We start from the raw sequence: 10,808 nt of genomic DNA, 5'->3' as shown, positions 1-10,808 counted from the left end.
CTATTAAGGTTGGGATAAGGTTTTATAATAGAAAATTTTTGCGGGATATTGCGGGACGGCAATGCTGGCACTTGTAAGCTTGCCATGGCGGGATATTCAGCGCGGGAGGGCGGAAATTTGCCTTATTCTGGCACTTGTACGCAAGCGATGTCCCGCCTTCTTCCGCGATATTTAGCGCTGATCTTGTGCAGACCATGTTTTACATTTTTCTGTGTTGTGAGCAGCCTTTTCAGTAATCGCAGTTTGTGGTTGAACTAAATGCGTTTTGGAAATATTTAAATGGCAACTTTTTATTGTTTGCAGCTATATAAAAGTGAGTGGTAAAAGCAGTTTAAAAAAATGATAAAACAGTCCTTGTCTTTTCGAATCGCATTGAATTTAACCTGGATTTCTAAAAAGTTGGTACCTAATTTGATGTGTAGTTAAATATCTTGTTATCGTCCTAATAGCGCTTGCGTGTTAAACGAAGATATATTACCTCTATTGTATGTGCATGTGACTATCTAAAAATACTGTTCGTTTAACAGAAAACCAATGCTGTTGTGCAACAGAGGAATTTCATGGGGTTTTTAGCAAAACTTTTTAAACGTTGGTTAGCTGGAAGACCGAAGCACTGTTTCGGAATTTTGAAAATTGCTAATTGATAGTTACAAAAATTCTAAATCTTGGCACAAAGTCATGCTTTCTTTCAAAAACTTATATTTACATCAACGTATTGGAGGACATTACTACATATGGTCCAAGCAACAAAAGTATGTTTTGTCCAGCTTTTCTTTGTTCTCCAAGCAGGTAACATGAAACCATTTTCTGCAAGAAATACAGTTAATTTGTTCATCATTAGATTTTTTTCCTGGACATTTGTGTGCCTGGCACATGGACCAATCATTATTGCTGTTGGACATTTGAATTAACTCACGGTAACTTTTGTTTGCAATGCTGATATTTTGCAGCAGGTTCTTTGTTTCATTTTTGCATTTATTTCCTGCTGCCTTTGCCTTGTCCAATTTTTCTTTGTTTTTTGTTTTGATAGGTTTTGTAACTTTGTTGCTCAGTATTGATTTGATCCAGGTTCTACATGGGACTGACGATAAACGTTGTGGTAAAATTTGTTTGTTCACAATGCAGTATGTGTTAATAATGACATGTACACCACAGTCAAAACTGTTTGCTTGTTGTGGCACATCCGTACAATCATTAACCTTCCATTGTTTTGGGTCTAAGGGCACAGCTGAAACGGCATGGAAGATATTAAGAATTTGTAAACAATTGGACACAATAGTTACATAGCTACCAGAGGAATGGCTTCTAAGAGAATCAAGTATGTACATACGTTTTTTGCACAAATCTGCAACAACCAATAACCAGTGTTGTCCTGGGTTTATCAGGAAAAAAATTCTGTCATGATTTATACAGCCATATGATGCTACAACATCACTGTTTTCTGCTGTGAAACTTTGGTAAACAAAACTTTCACACAGGAGGTGGTCATCCTGGGACATAAACTGCTTGATTGCCTCCTCTATAGTGTAATCATTTAACCAATGGTTATCATTAATGCAGTGATGGATGAAAGACAAATCTTGGTTGTCATTTTGAGCTTCAATGGAAAGCCAGGGATATTTTGCACTAGTGGAAACATTTTCCTCAACCTCAATATTTGAAACATCAACCCTAAAAGAATCATTTTGTTCGTTTAGTGGAGTGGAGGAAAGGAACTGCTCAACTCTTGGTTTCTTTGTCCTGATTGATTGGTCAGAAGCGTCTGGTGCTGGTACAACATCATAATCAAAGTCTTTTGGACGAGGCTTTTTCTTGCCGGATTTTTTTTCTTTTCCTTTTGATTTGGTGATCATCTGAGTGAGATGATACTTAGCAGCATCATCTGATGAGGAGTCATTGAGGCTTTTTTGGACTGCTAAAATATGGTAACATTTACCAGTACTTGGGCAAGAGCACTTTGGTGGCTTAGGAAAATACTGAATTACATGAACTTTTGATTTGTCAAACAAACTGCGAACAGTAAACGACCCAGTGGTTGGACAATAGCCAATCATGTTGTTTTCAATACACTGATTTGCCAGAGCATTTTGGGTCGACCTATAGTTTTCTTTTTTTTCAATGCCGGACTTTTTAGTTAAACCATCTGAAAAAACACTTTTCAAAATCTGATCTATGGATTTAATTTTTGGCAAGATAATATTTTTTTTGTCAACATGCAGATGCTGGAAATCTTTCAATGTGTGATCACCCAAGCCAGTCAAAGCAATAGAAAATTCATAGTTGTACATGTCCTGTGTTTGTTTAAGCAGCATCAAAAAAGTATCCAAAGGAAGTTGTTTTCTACCTGCACAGGTTTTGAGAACATTGTTCATGCTCTCTGCAATGTTGTTGGTCACAACACAACCCTCAAAAGCAGCAAATTTTTTGGTTACCATGTTGCAGGCGTGCTCCAGAATGTCATTTTGAAGATTTTGCTTAAAGTATTTAACAAATTCCTTAGACCATGATTTGGACATTGTCAAAACATTTTGTTGAAATTTCCATTTGTCATCACAAGAAATAAGAAGATTTATGTCATCTTTAAGTACTTTATAATCAGCTGCTGTTGCTCCATGATTTTTCAGCCAGAGATCAACATCTCGGAGTATGTGGTTGGAGCAGTAAACATTGGGTAAATTTGCAAAATACTTCTGCAATGGCAAAATTATACCCTTCTCTCTATCTGTAACGATAGGAACTTCATGACAAAGGTCAAGACCAATTTGAGGAAATATGTTTAACATGAAATCCCTGTGATTGGTGGAAAACTTTCGTTCATGCACCAAAAAAGCCACAGGAAAAATTGGGTCACCTTCAAGAAAGATGTTTCTGCCGACAAGGATGGACACATAAAAAAAAACAAGTGAGAATGTTGTGTCATATGAAAACACTTGCTTCAAACTGTGTTTTGTCCTGCTTACCTTTATCACAGATTTTGCCAATTGTAAGATTTCGTCATCTGCTACATGAACAGTTATGTCAGGAAAAATGCTGAAAGATTTTACAAAAGAACCACACTGAATTGCATACTCCATTACATTGAAAATTTCATCTTTGGAGATTTTTTGCTCTTCTTTCACAGCAGCAGCTACATTTTCGACCTGCTTTGTGTTTCGAGGCCTATCTACAGGGAATCTACTTTGATCTGGTTTTTCCCTGTTTTTTGTGACAAGGTTGGTAAAAGCTTTTTTGGGTGGTATGAGTTTAACATTATCCCTAATATTTTGTAGGATTCTATTTGAATAAGGGAATAAGAATAAGGTGATTTGAATAAGGTTGGCAACTATAAAAAATAAAATAATTGTCATGTCTAAAACAACTCCAAAAAAGACTGGACAGCAAGCACAGTCCACCTGGATAAGCAAACTTGATGCTGTATTAAACCAAACAAAGGAAAACAGCGAAAAAATGAACGAAATGATGGAAGAGATTCAAATCATTAAAAAAAGTCAGCAATTTCTGTCTGAAAAATATGACTGTATTCTAAAAAAGGTAACAACAAATGAGGAGGAAATTAAAAAAGTAAAAACAGAACATGCTGCACTGAAGAAAGATATTGAAACAATGAAAAAACTACTAAATGAAAGCAAAAATGAACTAAATGCACTGGAACAATACGGAAGAAGGGACTGTCTGGAATTTAAAGGAATTAATTACAACAAAGAAGAAAGTACTGATGATATTGTAATGGCAGTGTGCAAACAAGTTGGTGTAAAAGTCACAAAAGCTGACATAAGTGTGTCACATCGGATTGGGGCAGTTGGAAACGACCGCCGCAAAGATCCACCAACCATCATTGCCAAGTTCACAACAAGAAAAATAAGAGATCAAATATACAGCAACAGAGGAAAACTTAGGCAGGTACGGCAAGACAATAACACTAAAATTTTTATCAATGAAAGCTTAACAAAAATGAACCGGAAGTTGTTCAACTGCTGTCTTCAACACAAAAAATCTGAAAAGTTACAATACATCTGGACAAACAATGGAGTAATTCTCTTAAAAAAAGATGACAACAGTCCAACAATTGCAATTCGGAATGCAGATGATATGGTTCTTCAAAACATTCCATTGAATGAAGCATAGGTCCAAAGGAATGCCACCACCTAACGTATGTATGATAGTGTATTTATATATGTATTATTATTATATTTTTTTTGAATTTCATTTTGTTGTACATACTTTTTTTGGTATCATTTCTCAAATAAGCACTGGAGTTAAAAATGATTAACAACAAGGCAACATACTATGATGTGACGGAATATAATTCTTTACTTTCGACTGTGACTGATAATGATATTGTGCTAATTCACTTCAATGTGAGAAGCTTGTCTAAAAACCATGATATCCTGGTACAGTTTATCAATACCTGTAATTTAAGGCCAGATGTCATTGCAATATCAGAAACCAAACTTAATGAAAAAACCTCCTCAAATGTTGACATATCTGGCTATAATTTTATCCAACACAATTCGGTAACACATGCTGGTGGGGTTGGCCTGTATATAAAGGATTCACTCTCATTCACAATTATCAACACATACTTCATTAAAATGGAAAAATGTGAAAACATATGGATAAATCTGCAGTTACAAGACAAACGATGTGCAACAATAGGAGTAATTTACAGACATCCCAGTTACAACATCTCAGAATTTCATGAAAACTTTGAGAATTGTCTGTTTGCCCTCAACAAAAAAAAATCTGCGTTCTACATTCTTGGTGATTTTAACATTGATCTTAATGCTGATACAACACCATGCAATAAATACAAAGAAATGATAGCATGCTTAAATGTAACAACCTTGATTGATACATATTCCCACATAGCTCCTTCCAATACAAGATCTACAATTGATCATATATACACAAACAATGACACAGAGCACATACCTGGTTTATTACAGTATGACATATCTGACCATCTTCCGATATTTGTGATCGTTAAACACATCCCACATAAAGTATCTACCACACTAAGGAAGTGTAGAACCTACAAACACTTTAACTTGGAGAGCTATTGCAGAGATATTCAGCAAATTCCTGAGAACATTATTCCATTTTCATCTGTTGAAGAAACATTAGACCAAATTATAGCACTTTTACAAGGGATCACAAACAAACATGCACCATACACAACTTTGTCAAAACAAAGTTGTCGTAAACACAATCCGTGGATCACAAAGGCGATCTTAAAATCCATTAACACCAAAAACAAAATGTACAAAAAAACACTTCACACAAACAACACTGGCATTAAAACAACTTATAAAACATATGTAAAAATGCTAAAAAATGTCATAAAAAAATCAAAACAACTTTACTATACAAACATTTTTACAATAAATAAAAACAATCCAAGGAAAACTTGGAAGATAATACAAAATATCACATCCCACAAAAAAACTGAACCCAACAAAATAATCACAGTTGTAAAAAACTCGCAACATATAACAGATCCTAAACTAATTGCTGATGAATTCAACACTTACTTTTCAACAATTGGCAGCAATATGGCAGGGAAAATTCCGTCCACCCCACAATCCCCCACATCATTTCTTCCCCACCCCACTTCAAATTCGTTTTCATTTGTTTCTATGGAAGTCAATGAGGTTTACAATGCTATATTAGCACTAAACGAAAGGAAGGCTCCAGGTCCATATGACATCCCTGTGAAATTACTTAAACTTGCAGCACCATATGTATCTCCTCTGTTATGTACCATATTTAATGAATGTGTTAATTCGGGTATCTATCCAAAATGTCTAAAACTGGCTAAAGTCATTCCGTGTTTCAAAGGGGGGGATTCCCAAGAAATGACCAACTATAGACCTATATCACTTCTACCAACAGTGTCAAAAGTATTTGAAAGATTAATTCACGAAAGGATGTCCAGTTATCTGCAAACATTTAAACTCATCACCAAATTCCAAAATGGCTTCAGACCAAAACACTCCACAAATTTGACCATAGCGGAAATTCATGATAAACTCATTTTCAATTGTGATAATGGTAACATCACCTGTGGAATTTTTTTAGATCTAGCAAAGGCATTCGACACTGTTGATCATTCCATACTGCTACAAAAATTAACTTGTTACGGTTTCAGAGGCCATATACTCGATTTTTTTAAAAGTTACCTCACTGAACGAAAACAGTTCACTCACATTCATCCTAATCACAACTCCAACTGTCAAGTTACAACATGTGGAGTTCCGCAAGGCTCTATTTTAGGTCCTCTGCTCTTCCTGGTATACATCAATGACCTTCCAACAGCATCAAAATTTAGTACAAGATTATTTGCAGATGACACGTTTCTTTGCATGTCAGACAGAAATATTTCTGTGCTTCAAAAAAATGTAAACAATGAATTCGGCAAGGTGGACAACTGGATGCGTGCCAACAAACTGTCATTAAATTACAAAAAAACAAAGTTTATGATATTTCAAAACAACAGACACAAATTTCCTTTCAATTTCCAAATAACGTATGGACAAAAATGTATACAAGAGGTGCAAACAATCAAATACCTTGGAGTGATATTTGACAATAAGTTAAAGTTCAAACCTCACATCCAGCTCATCCGGAAAAAGATAAGTTGCAGCGCAGGCATTCTTGCAAAACTTCGACATTTTATGCAACTCCCAACCCTTCGAGCGGTTTACTACTCATTAGTGCATCCATACCTTTTACATGGATTAATTGCTTGGGGATTTGCCAACCAAACCAACCTGCAACCACTAATAGCTCTTCAGAACCGAATTTTAAAAATTATTACTCACAGTCAATATCGCACCTCACCAACACCTCTGTATAAAAAAACACACATTATAAAATTAAAAGACATTCATTTTACAGAGGTAGTAAAATTTGTATTTCTTTACAAAAACATGCAATTACCTGAGACGTTTCACGAATTTTTAACACCCATACAACGCATACATCAGCATAACACCAGATTGGCGTCCAGAGGTCATTACTTTCTGCATCGCGTTTCCACCAAAAGAGCGCAAAATACCATATCATACGCCAGTTCCAAAATGTGGGACACTCTGCCAAACGCCATAAAACATCATGTCAGCTTGTTCACTTTCAAAAAAAAAGTCAAACGCTTTATTGAAGCCAGATATGTCCCACCTTGAACGTTTGGTAAACTGAATTGGTAATGACATGCAGCTTCGCCCACGTGCTAAACATAAACATGCCTCGCATTGTTTTTCCACTAATTGATCACACCCCAAATTCCAAATTCAGCAATTAAACGCATTTGCCCTCGAGCTTAAATTACTCACATCGTCAGACTCCACAACGATTCGTGCAATTTCTTTCACGCTGTTTGACAGTACTGGTTTCTTTTGTTGCATTGCGATGTTCCTTTTCTGGTACTCCCTTTGTTGTTTATTGCATTTTGTGTTTTTGGCCTTATTACTTCATATATTTTTCTTTCAATGCCAACATTAGCATCACATAGTCCCTTTATTTCTCTCGTCCCCTTTTCCTTCAATTCTTAAATAAACAGAAACGGGTCAAGTGACTCGATGGCCAATGTTTGGCTCTCACTGGCCCGGTCGCGCGCATATTACTTTTGTTTATGTTTATGTATTACTATTTTGTTTATGTGTTACTATTTTGTTTATGCAAATGTTTTAATGCCAAGCGTGACAAATAAAGTATTGATTGATTGATTGATTGATTCTCCTTTGTTGTTCTGCAATATATTTTTGAGAATTTCTTTGAGTTGCCATGACAGGTGTCCACATGAATAGTTGAGTCACCATGATAATGAATCAAATATACTGGTATTTTAGATTGGTCTTTTTCTTCATGGATGCAAGAATACACATCCCTTTGAAATCCAGGTAAGCATTTTTTTCCATGGCCCTTGGGGTCTTTGATGTGATAATATCGCTTATGAACCCCATCGCGTACATTTCTGTGAATACAACCAAAGCCTTAACAAAAAGAAGTAATGTTTTTCACATGGTAAATGTTATATTTTTTTATTCACCCCTTTGTAGCTCCCATATGCATATTGCAACTTTTTTGGGTAAGAGCAAAACCATACAGCGTGGAAAGCTTTCCTAACTCTACAACATTTTGGTATTGCATGTTAGCAGGGTAATAGAAAGCTGAAGATACAGCCATTGAGCCATATCAAACTGCAGGAGGGTTTTGAATCTGCGCTGTGATGCACCTTATAGTTTGCCATTTGTGACTCGCCCTAAAGGTTTTGTCATGCGTTTCCCTCAGTAAATCATATGAATGTATCTTAATATTTTGATTTTAGTTCAACCCCACACACTATTTGGAGTTTAATTCAGAGAGCATCTATCAGTTTTCAAAATTTTAAGCACTTGATTGGGGAAGTTTGCCAAACTAAGCTTTGAGTGTTGTTATCTAAACCGCTCAGGTCGGATCATTGTTTTATCACAGCCTTTGAAGATTGTGTACATGCCAAATCTTCGAACTTTGTATGTTTTTACTGCACATAGTAAAAATTTGTTTGTAAATAGTGTTTTAAACTTGTAAATATTTCAACTTGTTTTTGTTTTTCATTTATTTTACGTTTGTTGCTTTCTGTTTTCGTGCATTATTCGTTAAATATAACCGTTAAATACTCATTTCGCATTGTTTTACCGAAAATGGCGACCCCCAATAGGTGGTCGGCTAAGTTCCCAACACCATTTAAAAGTGTACTTGCGCCCATAGCTGTTAGTACAGTGGTACCCAACCGGTGGTACGCGTACCACCAACACAGGTGTCACTAAACTTTTTTCACTGCGGGCCAGATACGTTTAATAATGATTCGCGCGGTCCACATAGTTTTTATGCCTTCGCCGCAAATAAAGAAATCAGCTCTTTACGCCCACTCGCCCATTTGGTGTGCCGAGATCGTCGTTGTACTACATTTTTAAAATTCAGAATGTAACGGCTGTCTTTTTAAAAATACTTCTTTCTGGGCATCAGTGGTACTGGTACGTGGTGATGATGCGTACCGTATTTACTCGATTGTAAGCCGCATGTTGAGGTGTTAAAAAATAATGTAAGCCGTCCTTGATTGTAAGCCGCGCACTGAAATTTTACTATTGTTTCTTAATACATCTTTCTGTTCTATTTGCTCATATATGTTAGTTACGTTGATAACTGCACCCAACATAACGTATATCGACCTATAATCTGTACATGCATGCGTATTTTAAACCCCAAATAATTTGTAGTGTTGGAGTGTAGAAACAATTTCGGTGAAAAAATAAAATGTTAGCCGCCCTTGATTGTAGCCTAAGCCGTCCCCGATTATAAGCCGCACCATAATGTGGTACGCGACAACAGAAAGGTTGGCAATCACCGTAGAGTTTGTCTAATACAGCCGTCACCAAACGTTTACTGAGGGCCGGATAAGTTTAAAAATGATTCGCGCGGGCCACACAATTTTTATGCCCTATCGCCGTCTTTCCAAACTTATCCCGCTAGGCGTTTTTTTAGGTGCGTTGAGAAGTGGTCTTTTTACAATCCCATTTAAAATCTGTTAATGCGACTGTGATCGCATCATCTTACGAGCATACTTGTATATTACGTCACTAGTAACAAAATAAAGCAATTGTTTGCGCACAATTGACACTTGTAGTCTTGTCTGTGACGTAACAAACTGATTTTATATCAATCCTGGGCGTTGTAATCCTATGAAACTAGGCTGTATATAATTTTTGAATGCTACACAGTTATCAACACGGTTTGGCAAACCCAAAAATGTGTTCGCACGCTGTAGTTTTGTGAAGCCCTGGTCTAATAGCTTAGGTTCAGGCTTCCAATAAAATAGGTTTATCAAGCTCGTGTCCAAATTTCAAGTTTTTTTTTACTAAACGAATTCAGATTTGGAGCAGAATCACTTGGAAGTTTGGATCACAACGCGGCTTGCGTTTGTGCTCGTTGCGCCACTTATCGGTACATTCTTTTATTGGATGACTTACCTTCCTTGGTATATGAATCGATATTGATCCATTCTAAAATCCATTGAAACTTGTCTTGATTTTGCACGGAAAAGAATCGCATTGCCTGGTGGAGGTGTAACCGCTGGCTCCGATGTTTCTAATTCTGATTTTTTTTAAAGTGTTTGCACCTGGTGCCAAGGTAATGCATGGTTTTCAGTTTTTATTAATTTTTGTTTTAATTTTTCTATTTTTTTCTGTTTAACTCGAAAGAGTCTAAACAAACTGTTGCACAAACAATATGTTACTTTTATTCAGGCATATAACCTTCACACGCATCAAGCATTTCGCTGTAGGTCGTTGTACGAAAAACTCACAGGCCAGACTTTTTTTCAAATCACATGTCATATCCAGTGCATGCAAACCTTTATGTTGAAAAAAGAACTAATACACGTTGTTTTTCCCGCCACCAGAATCTGCTGAAACGAAACAATGGCTTATTTGCGTAACAGTCATGGCTGCAAGCACATTGTAAACGAGTTAATACCTGGTGTGTTACGTACAACAACTTCTGATCAGTGGATACCGCAGGAAAGTCCTTTCACGGACGGTGAGGCAGATTTTTCGATTTTAGGTCAGGAGCGCCCCACTAAGGAATTTTTTTGATCCGTTCTTGCATCAAAGTGATGGAAAATTCCTGCAAAAATATTGTACAATGTAGCGACGGCTTCAGGAAGAGCCATTGTTGTATTTTATTGATCACTCTAGCCTACTACTTGCCTGTATCATCACTTGTTCTCCAGGTTGAAAGAAAAAACAAACATACCCTAAATATCCCAAGGA

At 36.4% G+C, this 10,808-nt stretch overlaps 1 protein-coding gene across 7 annotated transcripts; it reads left to right on the top strand.

Annotated features, from left to right (window-relative positions):
• On the top strand, nucleotides 1-8,660 carry LOC145232460 (uncharacterized). Of its 7 annotated transcripts, none has more exons than XR_013860879.1 (6): nucleotides 1-917; nucleotides 1,031-1,318; nucleotides 1,561-2,671; nucleotides 2,735-3,212; nucleotides 7,848-7,898; nucleotides 8,154-8,660. XR_013860879.1 is itself a non-coding variant. In XM_080097088.1 (6 exons), exons 4-6 carry the CDS (start codon nucleotides 3,006-3,008, stop codon nucleotides 8,226-8,228), a joined length of 333 nt encoding a protein of 110 aa, XP_079953214.1. In that variant the 5' UTR covers nucleotides 1-917; nucleotides 1,031-1,099; nucleotides 1,222-1,318; nucleotides 1,561-3,005; the 3' UTR covers nucleotides 8,229-8,660. The 7 variants fall into 7 exon arrangements, 5 of the variants coding, with proteins under 5 accessions (XP_079953214.1, XP_079953215.1, XP_079953218.1 ...); XM_080097088.1 differs by having other exon boundaries at nucleotides 1,031-1,099; nucleotides 1,222-1,318; nucleotides 1,561-3,212; XM_080097089.1 differs by having other exon boundaries at nucleotides 1,561-2,902; nucleotides 2,972-3,212.
• Nucleotides 8,661-10,808: the final 2,148 nt, after the last annotated feature.

The sequence above is a fragment of the Phallusia mammillata genome, chromosome 6 (assembly GCF_965637545.1).
Source record: "Phallusia mammillata chromosome 6, kaPhaMamm4.hap1.1, whole genome shotgun sequence".
NCBI lineage: Eukaryota > Metazoa > Chordata > Ascidiacea > Phlebobranchia > Ascidiidae > Phallusia > Phallusia mammillata.
Note: the sequence above shows the minus strand (reverse complement) of the source record. Positions and strands in the feature narration are given on the sequence as shown.

Bases quoted from the DNA above. Each gene is read 5' to 3' on its own strand.
- LOC145232460 (XM_080097088.1), top strand. From the start codon at position 3,006: ATGAACAGTTATGTCAGGAAAAATGCTGAAAGATTTTACAAAAGAACC. The intron at 3,213-7,847 runs GTTGGTAAAAGC...CTGGTATTTTAG, and splicing joins TCCCTGTTTTTTGTGACAAG to ATTGGTCTTTTTCTTCATGG. The intron at 7,899-8,153 runs GTAAGCATTTTT...ATTGCATGTTAG, and splicing joins CACATCCCTTTGAAATCCAG to CAGGGTAATAGAAAGCTGAA.